Source organism: Megalops cyprinoides, chromosome 18 (assembly GCF_013368585.1).
Source record: "Megalops cyprinoides isolate fMegCyp1 chromosome 18, fMegCyp1.pri, whole genome shotgun sequence".
NCBI classification, from domain to species: Eukaryota; Metazoa; Chordata; class Actinopteri; order Elopiformes; family Megalopidae; genus Megalops; species Megalops cyprinoides.
The window spans coordinates 24,349,451-24,370,022 of NC_050600.1; the positions used below are offsets into that span (position 1 = coordinate 24,349,451).

Here is a 20,572-nt window from a genome sequence, read left to right on the forward strand (position 1 = left end):
ATCTTGTCCTCACTCCCCCTGACATCGCCACCTATTGCCCAATCCAGCTCCCCTGATTTTTTTCTAAATCCTCATCTAGTAATTAAGTTTAGACACGTACAAGTCTGTGAAAGGGAAAAAGCAAAAAAAAAAAAATTTTAATAAATTAATCACAATTTATTTGAACACCTCATTCAGCACAAGTTCCATCGCTCCAAGCAAAAGGGCAGTCATACAGTACATGATCAAAGATCCTCTTTTAAAAAAAATATCCCCCCTTCCCCACCCCCAAACGCACAAGCACTCCAGGTTCCGCCGATGTGCAGGTAGTCTTTAGCTGAGGGCTGGTCTCGCAGATGAATTCCTATACAGCAGATGACCTCCGTTGTCACTTCACTCTCAGACAGCAGAGTTAGCATGACACAGAATTAATAAGCGCAGATGAAAACCCGTCCTTCACAGCAGTCTGACTGTGCCATGGTATTATGCCCATAACAATCTGTGTATCTTGTACCCAGATGGAGCAACAAGGTGAAAGATAAGCATGCAGGTAGACACACCTTTTGAACCCTTTTGGATTGTCAGGACATTCTATTTTCTGTGTCAGTGACGGAAATCTGGGACTGAGGGCATGAGGTCCTGGACCTGATACACCAACGGTTCTAAAAATGAGAAACAAACCAGACCGCTCTGCCCCCGAGTCTGCATTCAGGACCACCTGTTTGAGGTCCTGTTTGAGGTAACCCTTACAAAATAGTAGTGTCCTTCACAACAGGGTAAAATCCAAAATTTAAGGACCGAAACAAAAACAGCATGTTTGTCCTTACTGGAGGTGCTGCTTGCATCAGAAAACGATCAGTTTACAATAAAGGCCAGTGACCATCCTAAAGTGGTCTTCACAGGGGCTCTTGCTCGATGATCTTTGCAAACGCCCACTCGTAAAAGGCGCTCCTTTGACTTCAGGCGGACCTGTCATTCTTTGCCTTGTTCTCAGGGCGTTAAAACAAAGAAAATAAAGGAGGTATTTTTTTGTTTTAAAGAAAACTCAAGCCCCACCCTTTTTCCGGTACGCGTTTGCAAACATCATCAAGCTTGCGTGATCCTTTCAAGATTCGCTTTATATGCCAATTTAGACACTTTCCCACATAGTGCAGTGTTTATGTATGTATGTTCAAAGTACATACACAAATACAGTTGCTTTCATATATCCAATTTCATGCATAGATTCTACAATATTTTATAGTAGGTCATTTTACGATATATTCTAAAATGTTAACATAAAATTACACGTAATTGTTTACAATATACGTAGTACGCCTTTCACATATGTTGGAAACATTTCCTACACTTGGAATTCGACATTTTAACATGTATTACTGTTTCATAAGGGAACACAACCAAATCAGACGTCTTGTACTTTAGTTTTTGTAATGCAGCGCGCAAGCTGCCGCAGGGGCGGGTAGCAGAATGACGAACCGGTCGCGCACACCGGGCAGGCTCCGTCTATCAGGAGTCTCTTTGGGTCACAGCGCACGATCCCGAACATGTAGCAGAGGGCTAGCTGTCACACGACAATCACGTTTACGCCACGTCGCAGCAACGTTTAGATTGAACCGCTACCAGGGGAGACGTCAGAGCACACACGACAGCAGCAAATGTCATAACCTTCCATTGAGTCTTATAAAAGAAATATGCACTGGAAATCATTAGAATTATATATATATATTTATATGTATTTAATGTACATCTTCATGGGAAAGAAAATGTTTTTGTGTTTGCATGTATCCTTCTGTTGATCCAAGTCAGTTGCACTCTCATGGGGGGAAGGCAAATAAAACATCAGTGAATTTGTAGGGGTTATACGGTTAGAATACAGCTCAACTGAATATACATTGAGCTAAGGCTTGAGCTTGAGCTTGGAACTTCTGATTTCGAGGACAAATTCACACTGAAACTACGAAATGACTGGTGGTCATGTATTTCGACATTATGGTTGTGCTTCATGTTTTCCTTAAGAGCTACACAGGTTTCAGTCAATCCACTCGCTATGTCTAAATCATAATAAACTCTGAAATTGACCGACTCTGAAACACAACTTCCTTCCACTGCCAATACATACTATGCATGATTGTATTTCTTCTTGCAATTTCTATTAATGCTAATTAATATGGTCATACATTTGTGTATTTTGAATGACTGGGGGGTGAGGTTTTCTACACCAGTCACAACGTGATGGAGAAAGACCGCTTCCTTCACCCATTGGACATTTGCTTTCAGAAAGCAAGGGCAATCTTCACAAGTCGCCTGCATACTTCTTTGTCGATGGTGTTGCATGTATGTACACTGCATGATGAGAGGGTGGCGGGCGTCAGCACTGTTTGGCTCTATGGTTGGACATGCAACTGGAAACAATACATTAGTCACTACTTTAGCTCAGACCTGCATCTTTGAGCTTGATCTATGAAGGGGACACGTTTTCACCTCTCCAATCACAACACGACCTGCTGCGGCTGGCTGCTTCTGGAGACCTGTCTGTGGTGACCTGCAGTTCACCGCTGAGCTGTGGTCCATTAACGGTTCACCGCTTGAGGTGACTGGCAACTGGCAACAACCTTTCTGACTGCGGATCGGGAAATCCTTGTGAAATTTAAGACCACAAAGGTGACTAATTTGCAATGAATTTGGAAAGTCATAACAGTACTGAAACGTGTCCCCCCGGCACTATGGTTGGTGGGATGCTTTCCAGTCAAACCCCAAATAACTGTGGTCATGGTGTGGTTAGGTTGCCAAAAACGCGTCCCAGGGCATAGCAGGGCCGGGGGATTGGGGTGGGGCTGGGGGACCTGGAGAGGAGGTGTAACATGTGGGACTTTTGCAAAGTAAGACTCTTAGGATGAGCTGTTTGGAGAAGGTAGTGAAGATCTGGGGGCGTTTTCTGGGCTTGGCCCCTCCCCTTCTAGTGGCTTCCGGACACGTCCCACCTCCCCCATTGTCATCACAGGATCTCCAGGTCCACATGCCGCACCTCTGGGTTTCGTTGCTGTGGAGGGAAGAGGAATGATAGGTCCACATTTATCACATGGGAGGCATCAAAACCAATCAGACGTGAAGGAGCCTGATCGAGAGCCATTCTCTGAGCAGCTACATCTGTAAACCTGTCCAGAATATGTGGTGCTGCAGGGAGTGTGTGTGTGTGTGTGTGTGTGTGTGCGCGTGTGCGTGTGTGTGTCTGTGAGAGACATCCATTCTGTTGCAGCAGGGTGTCTGCAGATCTGTCAGTACTTCATCTGCATGTCTTGTTTCCTTGGTGATGCTGCACCAGGGTAAGGTCTGAGGTCACCCGGGTATGTGGGAGTGGGTGTGGCTCACAAGAGGGGAGGAGCGTGGGCGTGGTTTATGTGACTAAAGCAGTCATGGCAAGTGATATGGGGGAGAAGAGCAGGCGCAACTCAAGGTATGAGATAGGAGACCACCTCTACCTTGAGCTCCTTTTCCAGCCGGTCCACCTCTGCTCCCAGTGTGTCAATGATGTTCTCTCCATGCTTCAGCATGAAGTTCTCCAGCTCCTCTGGGGTCTTCACCTGCTGGATGTCCTGCAAGGGGGTGATGGGAGGAGGGGCAGGTGTTTCCACCAACCTTAGAAAATGTGACTTTCCCTTCTCCTTTAGACCTACACATGGACTACAGGAAAACCAGACACTCGCTCCACTACAAGTGCGCAAGGGTGGTCTGTCCTGGGTAACTGAATCACATTTCCCTTAGAGCCTGTGATGTCGTAAGCTGTGCATGCACCAATCACAGGCGTCTCTGGGAGGCCTGCGGCTTCATGGACTGTCACTACCCACGCTAAGCTGTTGTGTAGAGACTCTGCCCTTAACTTACATTGAGGATCTGCTCGATGTCCTGCTTCTCCAGGTAGGACCGCGTCACCACCCTCCCATCAAAGTCCACCTCCGCCTTGAAGCGCACTTTGCTCAAGCCCATGTCTGTGGCTTTCACATCATGGATTGCTCTGGGGACCGCCAAGAGGAGAGACACAAGAGATACAAACTCCAGTCACTCTAAACACTCCCTTTTGAGCACCTACTCCATACCTTTATCCTTGGGCGCTAACAGAGGAGCCGTTTACGCTCTGCATCCGGAGTAATGCATAGCAGTGCTGGAAACAAGGCAAATGGCAGGAGGGAGACTGAAGCACAGATCAGGAGCAGGAACTGTGAGGAGCCAAAAGCTTCTACAACAAGAAGTTCCTCCAGAAAAGAAACTCATTTCAATAGCACACAGGCACTGTGACTACCTGCTTTGGAAATACAAATATTAAAATGCATAAAATGCATCTAGAACAGTTCTCTGAGAAATAACAGTACTCTGCTCTACTCTTTACTTTTATAATACATGCACATACCAGTATGACGTTACCTAGACAAACTGAAATGTGTGCTTAACGCTAGAACCCAGGGAATATGCTTGGTTGGACTCTTAAGCAAACAAGTGACCCGCAGAGCACATTTATTACTTTCTTGCATCCAAAAAGACACCTTCACTGAGTTTCATTTTCTCCTGTGAAAAACTTGAGTTTAGTGCTCCTGAAGAACTCAAACAGAGGCCTAACCCATGCAGAACCACACTATTTATCCAATAACCTATGCAAGGTTGAAACTGACCAGGGGTCAGTGCTTCGGGTCACAACATGTGTTAATGAATGCTGAGGGCTGACCTGACAGCAGGGTCGTTCTCCAGGAACTCTGTGAGCTTCTGCACATGCTCGGCCTGGATGGAGCGGCCCAGCAGAGCCTCGGTGTTGGTGTAGATGAGGAACGCTGACACCGTGCCCAGGAGAGTGCCCACACCCAGAGAGCCCACACTGTCATAGTACGGGTTACCTATGAGAGAGCGAGGGGTTAATAATGAACCCAAAAACACAGAGCCAAGTACAGGTGCAGGTTACTTTGTAGAGAGTCGGGGGTTAATACTGACATGTGCGCAAACACAAAGTCAGCTAGGCTGTCATAGTACGAGTTACCTAAGTGACAGCGAGAGGTTAATAACACAGTACCCCACTCTGGACACATGCATTTTAGTCAACCGCAGTTGCAAGAGTGCCCTCTAGTGCCAAACGTAAAGAATCAGAAATATTACTTTCAGAGGCACCTCGAAATTCAAAAATACCTCAAAAATTCCAGTCACAGAACACTGAAAAACGCTGGCTATATGCCGTAGCCATACAATTCCAGTCAGCAGCTTCAGAGTTTCATTCTGTAGCTGTACCCTTTGCCATTAAAAAGGGGACATCAGTCTGTGACTGGCCCTGTGGGTCACACCTGGTGCCAGGACAAATCAGCATGCAGCAGTTGGAGGTCCTTTGCCTACCTGTGAGGGAGGTGAGGCCCATGCAGCCAGCGGCGAGGGCAACTCCCAGCACGGCAGCAGCGTCTTCCAACAGGACCACATTAGTGCTGGGGTCACGACTCTGCATCACTGAAACGAGAGACAGCAGGACCACATTAACCCAGCAGCACACACACACACACACACCCGAACAAAAACAGAAACAAGTTGGAAAACAAACTTCCAGCTTCCAAAGGCTTCCATTCCAGCCAGTTACTTGGCATTAAAAAAATCTTACCTGGACCAATAGATTCATTAGACTTCAAATGGCAAGAGGGTTTCACGTGTCTGATGGCAGACATTTTCAAGTGAGTGTGCTAAAGTACTACACACAAATGGACTTCATCTCCCATTGCAACTAGGTTGCCTGCTCCACTCCAGCCATTTCTGTAAACGTCAGTGGTTAAGAGGAGCCTGAGCTGCTGGGCTGCAGCCCTTTGGGACTGGAGCTAAGCTGCTCCTGCACTCCCACGATATGATGCACACAGGAACGTGGCACACATACCGTATTCATAGAAGGACAGGCCTTGGAGATGCGCGCTCTTCTTAATCTCATTGATCGCCACCAGTAGTGTAGCTGGAGCAAGAGAGAGGGGAGAGTGCTGTCAACCGACACGCTTACACAATCATGCATTTACAGGCACACACGCTTGCTGACATGCAGATATACACAAACACACAAACACACGCACACCACGAAATAAGCTTTCTTCCTAAAACGCTGCACAGATTTCAATCAGACTAAATAAGAATCACACTCCAGGGTAGCAGAAGCATGAGTAAATTCTGGAAGGTGAAACACTGTTCACGCAACAGTGAAATTACATTACGCCATAGAATGCTAATGCTCGAACAGCCTGGTGAGCAGCAAAATGTTTATTCATCAGGTGACGTATAGCACTTCACTCTGGAGTAATGAGAGCCTTCCAGACTTTTACATCACACACTGACTCCTTTCAAAACATTCCACAAATCATACACAGTACAAAAAGCTACTGCACAATGATGGCCGCTCTCTAACGATTGTACTGTGGCTGAGGTATTTTCAGGACAACGTTCCTCTACATCAAGGGGGTTAAAATAAACCCCTGCAGGGCGACATCTATTCTGGTTCTGCTCCAGCTGCTGCTCCTAATTACGTAACTCCCGAAATCATTCACCCAGCTCAACATTTTTCACATTTTTATAAATGACCAACCTACACTGATGATACAGCCTGTAACCCTGTAATTCGAGAAATGTTTTACTTCAGGGAATTCTGGGAAATGCACAAATGTGTCACTGTAAATTAGGTCAAAGGAACTGGCTGGAACAACAATAAATGCATGCATGGAGGCATCCAGAAAGAGAATCTCAGTCCTGAGCAAGGCGATCATGGAATAAACATACAAGGCCTAAATCGCTATAGTTCATATCCAAAGGGTAGCAGGAGTCAACGTTTAAGGACTAATTAAAACTGCGTGAGTACGCATCAGTGGTGGATTAAACAGGCAATCAGGGAGTAACATTTTGCCATGGGTGCTGGTGAGACACATGGTCAAGAGTTTGAATTTTTACAGGGCTTTTATACTCGCTTGGACTACATCTCCCATCAGTACTTCAGGGAGAGGATGTGTACCATTTTGATTACTGACATCGCTTTCACTCTGAGTGTTGCTTGTGCTTGGTGTACCCCTTTAGCTCGAGTCTCAGGGGGAAAAAAAAAAAGTATTATCATCAAACAGACTGCCGATCAGATAAGGAGATCAAGGCGAGGCGGTGCGACAGACAGCCAAGGGGTCCTACCTCCTTCGGAGACCAGAGAGCCCGCCAGAATGCAGTAGGCCTGAGGACGAACAGAGCATAGTGTTGTAATTACGCAGTTACTCTGCAGACAGCTACACTGTAACTCTGACAGCTCGCCTTCACAGCAATGAGAGTGTGGGATACATCCAGTCTGCTACTTTGTGCTAACTTTGTTATTTTTTTAAACTGTTCAGCAGTAGCTAAAAAGAATTAATGCCGTGTGAGAACTGGTTGAAAATGAAACGCTGGCTTAAATTTGTGCCTCAGAAAGTAACGACAAGGAATACTGCCTTCAGACCGAATGGAGGCCCACAGAATGGTGTATTTTTGGGTACAATTTCAACTAATAAAAAGTATCAGAGATATAGAAATAACGGGGAGCTATGCAGTAATGTTAATTAGGATGTCCACTTTAACTCCTTATTCCTGTTTTTTATTTTTTTTTTTATTTAACCTTTATTTCACCAGGTTTGTCCCATTGAGATTAAAATCTCTTTTACAAGAGAGACCTGGCCAAGAAAAGCAGCACACCAAGTTTCAGACAAAACAAAAATTACATAAGCATTAAAAATACACAAAAAGACAAAGGACAAGTAGAAAGTGCAAAGTGCTACAAGTGCAAAAGCAATCAATTTTCAGCTAAAAACATTTGCAAATCCCAATAGACTCTGTTTCCCAACTCTTAACAATAGCTTTATGCATTCCTCATAAAGTGGTGAGGCATTGGAAAGGGTGTGTCCCACCTCAAGCATGGTGCTTATTACATTACTGACCACCATCCATTTTACTGGCAGAGGACTCGGATGAAAAGATATCACCCAGACACTGGCCCAGTCAGGGTCGTCCTCAGGACACTCACCCATAGCAAGGACTCAATTGGCTGTGGGTGCAGGAGTCCCATGATGCCGTGGTACCAGGAGAGCCCCGCCCCCATCATGAAGATGCCGACCCCGCTGATGAGAGAGGCGATGTAGCGCATATTGGAGAAGCCGTACCTGCGGGGAGTGCCAGAGAGAAAGACCCGGAGAGGGACTCACATTACGACAGGGGACTGAGGGGCTGAGGATCTTTTCTCATCCTCTCAGGAACAAATTATTCGTAAAATATTTCACTACATGCAACTCCACGATCCATTCGGATGTCTGTCATTCCTTTCCGATATCTCCACTATCATGAAATAGAGGACCTGTGATGTGCTACATGTAATTCAATCTGATGTGCTGTGACAACTGCTTTAAGAGTGCTACATCAAATAAAATTTGACTGGTTTGACACAGTGTGTTTTCTGAGTTTGACAGGGTGTTTTCTGTGAGCAGTAGTAGAAGGAGTAGCACAGGAGGTAAGCACTGGTATAGGGTACCACAGGAGGTAAGTGTGAGTATTTTAGGTAGTGCAAGAGGTAAGTGTCGGTGCTAGGCAGTGCAGGAGGTGAGCGTCAGTATAGAGTAATGCAGGAAATAAGCACAGGTATAAAGAAGAGTTCAGCATCAGTATAGGGTAGTTCTGTTCTTACGGGTGGACGGCGTCAGGGTTCTTCACAGACTGGCTGATGCCCAAAGCCAACAGGGCCTGTGAGAAAGAGTGAGGTGGTGATGCATGGAAATACATTAACATGTGCATGACACGGGATCAATTTCATAATCTCACGGCAGAAAGAGCACTGGGGTGGGCGGGCTCACCTGGTTACAGGTATCGGCCAGTGAGTGGACGGCCTCAGAGAACATGCTGGCTGACCCAGTGTACACCCAAGCTAGGAGCTTGAAGAAGAAATTCAGCCCATTGCTGAAAACAGGAGGAGGAATCAGGCGTCAATAATCAATCAACATCGCGTTTTGTAAAGCCCCAGGCTCCATTTCACCATGTTTTGCTAAAAGGCTGGATCCAGACGGAGCGTAATATCCGTAAGCTGGCATGCCTCCTGCACCCCAGGAGTGGCCCTCCTCTGTGTGCACATGCAGACCCGGGACCACGTGCGACCTCACACCGCCCCTAACTCAATCACTCTAATCCAATTGGCTAACAGCATCAGGGATCAGGGATGCGTCTCGTGACCCGCGGCCGCAGGGAGGGTCTAAGGACTTCCTTAGGGTCGCTCTGCAAGCGCACATTTTTAACTCCTCGCTGACACTTTCAGCTAGACAAAGGCAGAAATGCGGTTGCCGCCAAAGCGCAATGTGTAGCTGTTCTATTGTGACGGAAGTCACTCTGGATAAGAGCGTCAGCTCACCTCATACAAATTAATGGTTCACCATTATCCCAATTATCATTCAACGTAAGTATTTAATTATACAAATAACTACAACATGTTAACGCACGTAATATGAAATCAATTTCATATTTAGTGATCAAAGTCCACACATTTCTGAAGACAGACCCCCAGAACAAACACTTTCAGTTGGTTATCCAGTCTCAAAACAAAATGCTTGTGGCTGTTTACAGGGCATGAAACATTGACCTCTAACAAAAAGCTATTCAGCTATGGGTGCTATGAACAAAAAAAATGAATCACTCCACTGGCAAGTGAATTAGCACTGCTGAATTTGCATAAAGAAGCCTGACCACATTATGTGCCACACTATTACACAACGTGATACAACGTGCTACTACACCTACAACCTGCATGGGAATATCCCTTCTGCATTCTTTTACATAATTACATTTAGTCATTTAGCAGATGCTCTCATCAAGGGCAGCTTACAAAAGTGTGTACAAAAATGTTCAGCTAAGAGCAGAGAACATATCATAGTGTCACTACACAATAGTAGGAGTCATTACATAACATACCACATTCTGTTAAGTGTTAACAGTAAGACAGTGGAGGTTACATAATAAAAGAAACATCATCTGGAGATTAAACTTAGGGAATGTTTATTTTGCTGAATAAAAAAAGCACTGCCTGGTAGATGACTCCTACAAGGCTGACAGATGAAACCTCAGGGCACATCCACCCGCTCCATTTTCCCTGTTTATTTTTGAAGGGGGGGGGGGGGGGGTGCTAGTGAAGCAGGGAAGAAGGGGCGGTGACCTTCCTGAAGGTTTTACAAACTTACATGCATATTGCGACCATCACCACCTTCCCTGGGCCTTGCAAAAACGTGGTCCTCTTGCCCGATCGAGGCTGTGCACGACACAGGAGAGAGTGAGGGGGGGGGGGGGAGGGGTGTTACGTGACAGTGACGATTAACAGCTCAAACACACACAGCAGAGCTATTCAACTGCTGCCCCCATCCCGTTATTAAACAAGGTCTACGCTTGACTTCTCTGTTTATACAGTACAGCCACACAGCTGCTTCCTGTTCTAGTAATGCTGGGAAAGCTGTCCCAGAGAATGGAATGGAATGTTGTGTAGAACGTGCTACCATTCATTACGTCAGCAGTGCAATGGTATGATGTGAGCTAGCTGCTATTAACTGGAACACTACAGGATACAGAACGAGTCACACTGTGGTCTACAGTGAGGTGTATGGGCTTCCAACAATGTACACTGGGACTCTGGAAGGAGGTGAAAGGTCATGGGAACTTGTGGATAACTCCAGCAGGGGCCTCCAACACTGACTAAAGCCCTGGATCTCTCTACCTGCGTCATACTGTCACTCTTAGACTGACACACATAAAACTGACAATGCAATACAGAACAAAGACAAACAAATAGCCTAAAAAAGGCCTGCAAAAGCCTAGTAACTTTTACTAGCAAATGTGGCCTACAATACCTCCCTTCTTACCCATAATTCACACTCACCTTTGTGTTGCCCCAGAAATCTTTGTATTCCTTCAACAGCTGCTGGTTCCTAAATAAATCTGCAACGGGGGGGAAACATGGACTATTTTACAGTTCTCACCAAATAGTATGCTCAACCAGTAATAAAACCACACATCGATTAGCTTTAAATCTGATGTAATTTATCAAACCATTTTGAACAACACCAGCCAAACTCATACTGAATAATTCACACATTGTATAGCTAAAATTACCCACTAATAAACCTATATGTGTATTGTTCAATCATCAATCCAGACATCCTTTGCAACTCCACAAATATCTGTAAATCCACAGACATGTATGACAAATGCATGGATATCCACGGTAATCCCATAGGTATCTACAGTAAATCTGCAGATATCTATGGTAAATATGTGAATATCTATGGTAAATGCCTACTTTCTTTGTACTCCCTCTCAACCTCCTTCCTCAGGTTCCTCTCCCGGGCGAGTGCCTCTAGGCTGCCCCATACCTCCAGGGCCCTGTACACCAGAGAGAGAAGATCTGTCTACTCATACATCCCAATGTATGCATCTAAAACCTACAGCCAACCCCCTGTTTAGGTTATAAAAAAATAAAAAATAAAAAAAAAACATACTGAAGGATTAAAAAAAAGTCTGTTCTATAGTTTCAGTTATCATTCAGAAGCTGTAGTTTATTTTCTGGGAAATGGCCCTGAGTATTAGAAAATAAATCCCAATTTCACTTGGACATGGCAAGTAAAGGGCTTTTAAAAACAGGTAGATATATACATTCCTAATGACTTTCCCTAATTGTAAAACCACCTGGGGCACTTTTACAGACAGGCAGTAAAATTTAGAGAGGGACAGGTTTACTGGGCTCTGAAGGTAATTATGGTTGAGCAATTTGTTCCTGGGTGGGTAAAAACCCGCCTCCACAACTGCATTTCAAGACCAACCTGCTCCTAAATATAGGATGTTAAACACTGTTATTAGCATTTAAGCGCCCACTGATCTGAGAACAGTTGGTTGGAACACTTTACAGAGCAGGAGTGCATCATGATTTAGTGTGAGCAGCTTCCCTAGGAGATGACAGAACAGCAGACTCTCATCATGTCCGGATGGGCCGCGATCCACAGAAACGGTGACAACTTAAAACCATCTGCTCACAAAAAACCTGCTCCTTGTAGGACCTGGAACTTTCAAGTTGCACTGCATTAAGGCTGGCCAACAGAGACCCTTTCCAGCTGTTATTTCAAAACAACAAATGGGTGATCCCAGCCTTGATGACTCACAGGGTTGAGCACACTGCCGTTGCGAGTGAAGCACAAACCAAACTGGACAGGTGACAGCATATATTTTGCACTAAGCTTGACAAGTGAGGTAGTCAAATCGACCCAAGGAATGGGAGAGGGAGGTGGGCGTGTACGAACTTGGCCTCCACATCTGAGCGCAGGAAGACAGTGAACGCCTCGGTGTCGTCGTGCGGACTGCGCCGGCGGATCTTCCGCAGCCGTTCCAGGTCACTGCGGACACAAGTGGGGAAGAGTTGTAAAATTGTAAAAGAGAGATGTCCCATTCAGAGGCACGGGGTCAGGTTAAACACACCCTCAGTTTGTAAGGGAGTCCATTCAGTATTGTTAATTCTGTAATCACTGCAGTGTGCTGGTTCATTATCTCATTAGGCACGCTACTAATGCTAGGCCCTTCTGCCCTGGTTATTGGGAGGAGCAAGCAGGGGAAAGCTTGTTCGAACAACCGGCAAACCACGGCGGAACATTTCAGAGGTGCTCATGGGAAATGTAGTCTAGGGGCAGCAAGTGTTTCACAGCTCCTGACCATGGACTATACTTTCCATCAGCACTGATGCACTCAGTCAAGGTTTTAGACAAAAATCAACATCTGTGACAAGACTGGAGACCCATATTCTGTGAACAGAGACAGTACAAACATATGCAATGTTCAACATGACAAATTCCTGCTCATGTTTATTTTGTTTCCCCTGCAGGACTTGCTGACAGTGTAGGACACAGAGGTACTGGTTCTCCTGGGAAATGGACTCTTGACTCTGAGCTCTTACAGAGAGTTGAAGGCACTGTGGCTCTGAAAGCCAATCACCAGAGGCCCCTTGGGAACAAGCACCAATGCAATGCAGTGGTTCATGAAGTGGACTTCTAGCCGAAAGGTTGCAGGTGTGAAATCCTCACCGGGTCTCACTTACAGAACCCCTGAGACAGGCACTTAACCTGAATGGTTTTAGAAAATATCCAATTGCACAATATTTGATTTATTCAATTGCTACTAATTTAGCTACACTATGCAAGATGCCTTAGTTAAGCTAAGCAAATAATAATAATGACAACAACAACATGTCCTGCTAACAGCTGACCTTTTAAAACAATTGCCTGTATCACCGACTAGTTTTCCTTTCAAATACAGTATTGTGTTTCCAATAAGAGTCTCACCTGGGTTTGAGGCAGAACTCGTTCATGGCCCTAACCGCTGTGATGAAGTTGTTCTGGGTGTACTTGGATCCATAGTCCCTCTTCTTAAGGACCGCCCTCACTGAGGAAAGAGCCAGGCGTTCAGAACATTGTAAAGGAAAGGGCAGAAGCAAAACACTTCACAACAAAACCCAGCCACGCCACTCCCTTCAAGCCACAGCTGAGAGCTGAAGGGACAGGCCTCACGGCACAGCGTTAAAGGGCACCTAGAGGTGTTCTCTGAAACCCTTATCTACAGTTTATCTTACAACCATCATTTAACATGCATGCTTAACTCGGAGCTTGAAATGAATGGGAAGATCACCTGGAAAACAGTCAGGTAGTGTTTGAACACAAAACCCCACGGTCATTGCTTAGCCTAATGCACCGAGCAAGCAGAGAACCGAGTGGCCTCTCGTTGAGACTCGCTCATAAATGCTCGGCCCATCAAACCAGACACCTTCCGTGGGTTTCACTCTCTTGTGGAGTCACCCTAGGTGCCTTCGAATGTCATCCTCATTGGTGCAAAGATTGACCAAACAAACAACAAACAGACCACATGCAAGAGATGAGAGCGTGACTGGTCGCAGGAATCTTCCCATGTAGGTGCCGTGCTATATCAAGTGGGCAGCGCTTTATAGCGAGGCTCTATAGAATCCAATTCACTCGGTGTCCCAGGCAAGCACTGCAGTCATGCCTCCCGACCCACTGACCCATGTAGATTTGACAACTGGCATCATGAACAGGCCTGCGCAGCTGCCCCGAGGCATACCAACGCTGCTGTGCTCACTGACAGAGACAGAGGATGCGGACTGTGCCCTGCATTACCTTTCACTTGGATAGTCTCGGCTTTGGTTGGGCCTGGGACTGTGGAACCTTGTGCTACAAAGGGAAACCGAATGAATCAATCAAAACCAAAACCGGCCACGGAAATACTTCACTGAAGCACTGGCTATTAACCCAAACGTCTAAAACTTAACCTTGTACATCTAAATTCAGTCTAGTCAGACACTTACCAGATCTATCTCCAGCTGTTAAGCCATGAAAACCATTGGAAAAAAATATATAAATGGATTATTGAAAGGTATCAAATCTGTTACAGACATGCAGTTTCTGTTAGTACTCATGTCATACATGCACTTATTGTGTTTAATATAGACCTTGTGTGAGAAGTCGTCATAAATAGGCGCACATGCTGGGTGAGTGAAAAGGAGTTACCGGCAACTGGAACGACCATTACCCAAGACTTCGGTGGAAGGCTGGGCTGCCTGGGCTTTGTCTGCCGAGGGCCGACTGTCAGGCCCGGGCGTGGAGGAGTCGTCTTTGTTGCTCCCGGAGGTGGAGTAGTACTGGTTCTGACCCGCGGCTAGAGCTGCCACTCGGCTGTCGGGGAGGCTGAACCAAAGACCGTGAGCCCCACCCGCACTCTGCCACCCTGTGGAGTGCAAAGAAGCGACAGATTATCATTCTGCCCGCTTTCAGAGGAGTGCGGACCTGAAGCACTGGGTCTGTAATCACAGGGGAAGTGTGGCAGCTGGGGAACTGGACCTGTACCAGGGTGTTACATGTATGAATCCTGGGTGTATTATCACTGTTGTGTGCAGTGCTTACCCTGAACTGCTTCAGTAAACATCAAGATGTTAAAATGTGGCACGTGCTTCAAAAGTAACATGTGCAAGCTGTTTTAATAAATCAAGCAACAACGTAATGCTAATAACGTATTACAGGTATGTTTACCAGCAATAGTCCAGGTTCCACAAGACAAGATTACAACAGATGATATGCATCGCTACCTATAAATACTAATATTCAAAACAAGCACTACATCACAACCTCAACCCATCCAAGTGCACAGAAGGGCAGAGAGAGACAGACAGACACTGACCGGAGGATGCGGAAAGGAGTATGAAGCGGCACTCACCCTGACACGGTCGGCCTACTCTGGGCGCTCTCTGCGAGAAGGGGACCCTCTGTTGGAGGTAAACCCTGCAGAAGACATGCCATGGTCTTTGGGCCAGGGCTGGGAACATCCTGGCGGGGGCTGGGAGGGTAACGCTGTAACCTGCTGCGGAAACATTGACACACGACTGTCAACCGCAACGCTGGGGCTGAAAGCTCACCATGTCCAGAGGGATGTTTTGTGGACATAAATCTGTCACTTAGCATGCTCGTCTGTAACGGAAAATAATGTCATTCTAGCAAAAAAAAAAAAAAAAACACTGATCTGGAAAATTTAACCTCGAATACGTTCACTGGATTTTAGTATCAAAGAACGTTCTAGTGGTGTTGTGATAGAATATACTTAGCTGGCCCCCAAAATTTACCTAGCTAGCTCTGATACTCGCAGCTCCCCATAAGCGATCAACAAGGACGTAGGCACGAAAGAACTGCATGTTCTGGCAAACCACGGCGCTCAAACCACCGATGTCCAGTGGCCGCCTAAGTACACCAAGCATGCCGACTGACACGGTCAATTAATTTAACTAACCAAATAGGTACTGCTCGTAAACTACCCACATACCGATGACGTTCCAAAACGTAAGACATCCATGTCTGTACCATTTAGCAAACAAAACCCTGTTTAACGTGAAAGCTAACAGTTAACTTGCAAGCTATTTTATTAGATCACTTGCACAAGTCCAATAGTAAACTAACGTCTGCCGTTAACATCGTGTTATCACAGTACACCCTCCTTACCTTATGCTAGACAAAACTGGTAACGTAGCGGTACTGCTTGTTCCTTTCCCCTCTCCGCGACGGCTAACGTTACATTTCCCCAGTACTGTAAATTAAGCTACGCTCCAGTATACAAAATAATTAGGCTCACGTTAATTTTCAAAAGACAAGTTAACTACCTACAGGAGAACAGCATAACGTTAGATATCACGTTTCGGTTTGAATGAAACAGCTATTCTTTCGCTATTTCTGACACCTGCAAAATGACCCTGAGACAAAATCAGCTAAATTGAGTGGATGAACTGTTACTTTACATACTAACACAACCCCTGCACGCCAGTAACTCTCCGGTTAGCTAGTCTTGCTAAATCGGCTGGCTAGTTCACCTATTATTGACAGCTAGTCTAATTTACCTGAAGCAACTAGAGCAGCATTAGCCGAATAGCTCAAATGACCCGGCGAACAAACTCGCTTAGCTATCGCTTGTTGCACCATAGGTAGGGATCTTATGGACAAGCTCGCAAGCTACATGCACTAATAAAAACCACAATCTGGCTAGTTAGTATTACAGACATGCAGTCTAGCTAGAGCAGCCAAAAAGCCGACTGAGCAATATTGCTTGCGAACGAGAGCTCAAGCAGGAAAAGCAGCCAAAGTGTGACATCGCGGAAGATAGCTAATTTTGATTAGCTGTGTCACGTAGTTCACGTTAGCTAGCTCACGGGCGCAAGGCAATTCATAATCTATCATTTCCGATAATCTGGAAATGGCACGTCCCCACGGCGAAACAGAACAGCTATACGGCTAATTGTCCTTACCTGTGTGCAGTAACTATCACTCCGCATACCTCACTCCATCTCGCATTCTGGCTAATTTAGCTTGTAGCTATCGGTGCCATCATTAGATACCGGACAAACACAGACGCAAATGACGGAGATCTCGCGATACAATGACGAAATGATAAAATAACTCCCGTTTCAGGTTACCTTCCATCGCGAGAATGAGTGGCCCGCAAAATCAAGGTCATTATTATTATTATTATTATCACTACTACTACTATTAATATTATCCGGGTCACTGTTCTAAAGAAAGGAATCGTTTGTATACGTTTGTATATTGATGGTTGTGATACGTAGCAATGAATATTAAGTTAGACAATTTCAATTCATTCATTTCGCATATATTTTTCAAGCCTATTTTGTTACATCAGGTAAATGTGACGGAACATCATTTTTTTACATTTTCATTTACATTTAGTAGATGCCCTTATCCAGAGTGCCTCCCTAGTGCTAGTGAAAAGTACATTTAACAAAACAGTGTGACACGTTGTACAAATAAGGACACAATTAGACATATGACAGTTCCAAATACAGTGCGAGATCATCAGTGCGCATATAGCTCAACACGTAAGTGAAACGCAGTATTTCTATTATTATGTTTAGAAAATAACTACAACATTCCAAAAAGAGTTACCACATTCCAAGCAGAAAAACTACTACATCTAAAAATACATATGAGGAACCAGAAATCACATAAGGGTAGGGTAAGTGAGGTACAGTTTGAAGAGATAACTTTTTTATGGAGGTTGCCGACTCATTTCCAAAACGTTTAGTTTTTACACAGTTCCAAACAGTCTATAACTAGAATAGTTGAAACTGAATTGGAGACAGATTACACACTTTCGTAACTTCGTGAAAAAAAGGCAAGTGGCCCGTACGGGGATCGAACCCGCGACCTTGGCGTTATTAGCACCACGCTCTAACCAACTGAGCTAACCGGCCAACTGTTTGTTGCGGGAAAAAACGTAGGATTTTACAGATGCGTCATCAAAACAACTGAGAAGGTCCATTTTTTTGGTTATGAGTACTCTGATATGATCATGAATCCCGCTGTGCCAAAGACCTGTTTTCAGTTCCTGCAGAGCGTCACCCGTCTTTACGGGTGGTAAAGCAGTTTTACGGGTACGAGCACTAGTTTTAGTGCTGAAATTGTACTATTGCAAGGTAGATGATGGGAACGATTTAAACGAGGGCGAGTTGGTAATTGATAAGTTTAACAGCTTCCTGGTGTGGAAGTGGACAAGCAACCTAAATATTCACTTTTAAAATAAATTGTTAAGCCCTCTCTCATATTTGAAACTGGATCATAAAGTGAGTACATTTTAAAAAGCTGTTTACTTTGTGACTAAACGGATAAAGTGCATTTGCTAATCACACAACTTTTATTTTTCTTGGGTCTCTTGGAAATCTGTGACAAAGTCTTTGATGAAATATGAATGGTATAAACGTAAATTAGTGCAAGATGAGCAGCTGACTATTTCTGCCTCTTAGCACCCAGCCTCAGGCAATATCGAAATGAAGCGTGGTGACAAAGTGTAGACCTGGATTACATGCAATCATTATGGGAACAGAATTATTCTAACTATTCTAATTAATATCTCTTGCGATGAATAAAAATGAATAGGAAAAGGGCAAAAGGTAGATAACTCAGATAAGTTAATCAATGGTCAAGACCAAAATGACGGACTCAATAGAAACCACGTGTGGATAATATTGTACGTTTCTCAAGTGAAGACAGGGCCGGATACTCAAAGGGCATGGCTGCTGCAGTTCGTGACGCCAATGATTCATACTGGCCCTTTTGATTGACAAGAAATCAATTTCAGAAGCAAAAGCCGTATTTGCTTCTATAGCAGTAATATCTAACAATCATTAGTATTACTTATAGTGGCCATTTATATGTGTTGTACAAACAGTTTGTTTTGGGACATCACTCACTTTACACTAGGTGGCAGTCACAGTACGTTATATTACCATTAGTCAGGTGCGCTTGGGTACAGGGAACTTTTACACACAGTCAGCCGCAGGCATGCAGACTTTTCAAATCTCATCCAAAATTGCAATGACCTCTTTTACATTTCACAACAAGGTGTCACAAGGTGGGAACACCCAATGGAATTTCTGTTTTGGAGATTTCTTTTTAGTTGTTTGCACATCAAGAAACATGATGTAATGGTACCCCATGCTTCTAGTTTTTACAGGACCCCTGTTTAGAAATGGTTGTTGCCTCATTGCTGTTTATTATTAACATTACAGGATAAAACAATTCATTAATTTCTAAGTCATCCCCCCAGTGTTTTTGAATGTGTGTGCATCACTCCATTCCTGGGAGTGTGAGTTTGTATGTATGTGTGTACATATCTCATTGGTTCTGTGTGTGTACATATGACTGTGAATGTGTGTTTATGTATTTGTGTGCATATGTACTTCTGAATTTGCACATATTTAAATTTTTATGTATCTGATTAAACTTGCTCTCTGCAAAGTCGAGAAATAGTGTCACTGATGTCAGTTGTCTCCTCTGTTTCATTAGGTTTAAGCCTGAAAATTAGGCAAGTAGCTACAGTTATATTTTGTTTTAGCACAGGATCATCCACAAATGGTCACGTACTCACACAAGAACTCACAGGAATCTTGACTCTGCCAGAATATAAAAAGGCAAACAGTACATCAGTTCCAATATCAGAAGCAGTAAATGGTCTAATTGGCATATACTTGTTACATGTGTACTATTTCACATGCATTCACATACACAGATACACTATATGGACAAAAGTATTTGGCCACACCTGTTTTTCAGGGTTTGGGCTAGGCCCCTTATCTCCAGTGAAGGGCAATCTTAATGCTTCGGCATACCAATCACACTATTTTGGACAATACTATGCTTTGTGGCAACAGTCTGGGGAAGGCACTTTTCTATTCCAACATGACTGTGCCCCAGTGCACAAAGCAAGGACTATAAAGACATGGTTTGATGAGTTTGGTATGGAAGAACTTGACTGGCCCGCACAGAACCCTGACCTCAACCCCATCCAGCACCTTTGGGATGAACTGGAACGGAGATTGCGAGCCAGGCCTTCTTGTCTAACATCAGTGCCTGACCTCATGAATGCTCTACAGAATGAATGGGCACAAATTCCCACAGAAACACTCCAAAATCTTGTGGAAAGCCTTCCAAGAAGAGTGGAAGCTGTTATAGCTACAAAAGGGGGACCAACTCCATATTAAAGTATATGTATTTGAATACAATGTCATTACAGACCCTGTTGGTGTAATGGTCAGGCGTCCGAATACTTTTGTCCATATAGCGTATATGTATGGACAAAAGTAGGATATATAGGACATATAGTGTCATTCTGGGTTTTATTCAACCAATATGTTCAAAAAATTTATTATAAATACACCTCTAGATGTATTTATAAATCACTTCTAGGTGTATATATTGCTGCAAAAGGGGGACCAACTCCATATTAAAGTATATGTATTTGAATACAATGTCATTACAATGTTATGGTCAGGCGTCTGAATACTTTTGTCCATATAGTGTATTTTCTGTTTAGTAGTTTAGAAGAAAAATACTACACTGATTATTCACTACAGCCTGCAGAAAATTTCAGCAAAATCCAAAACCTCAGCCATTTAGCACAATCATTGTTAACCAGTTATTCAAAAAACAAGTGCATACATTTTCAGGTTTAACCC

General features: G+C 44.4%; 1 protein-coding gene and 1 non-coding gene across 7 annotated transcripts; both read right to left on the reverse strand.

The window, feature by feature from the left end:
* Positions 1–15: 15 nt before the first annotated feature.
* Positions 16–16,946, reverse strand: slc30a9 (solute carrier family 30 member 9). Of its 6 annotated transcripts, XM_036551377.1 has the most exons (21): positions 16,445–16,502; positions 16,053–16,149; positions 15,277–15,420; positions 14,596–14,790; positions 14,372–14,386; positions 14,184–14,237; positions 13,338–13,437; positions 12,306–12,398; positions 11,312–11,394; positions 10,892–10,950; positions 10,203–10,270; positions 8,832–8,934; positions 8,666–8,721; positions 8,012–8,147; positions 7,153–7,192; positions 5,873–5,944; positions 5,350–5,457; positions 4,697–4,862; positions 3,862–3,991; positions 3,459–3,572; positions 16–3,019 (listed from the first exon to the last, which is right to left on the reverse strand). In XM_036551377.1, the coding sequence occupies exons 3-21, from the start codon at positions 15,383–15,385 to the stop codon at positions 2,975–2,977; spliced, it is 1,746 nt and encodes a 581-aa protein (XP_036407270.1). In that variant the 5' UTR covers positions 15,386–15,420; positions 16,053–16,149; positions 16,445–16,502; the 3' UTR covers positions 16–2,974. The 6 variants fall into 6 exon arrangements, with proteins under 6 accessions (XP_036407270.1, XP_036407269.1, XP_036407267.1 ...); XM_036551376.1 differs by lacking the exons at positions 16,053–16,149; positions 16,445–16,502 and adding an exon at positions 16,850–16,946; XM_036551374.1 differs by lacking the exon at positions 16,053–16,149 and having other exon boundaries at positions 15,277–15,417; positions 16,445–16,618.
* A 792-nt stretch (positions 16,947–17,738) lies between these two features.
* On the reverse strand, positions 17,739–17,812 carry trnai-aau. The gene has a single exon. It is a non-coding gene; the product is annotated as a tRNA-Ile (tRNA).
* Positions 17,813–20,572: the final 2,760 nt, after the last annotated feature.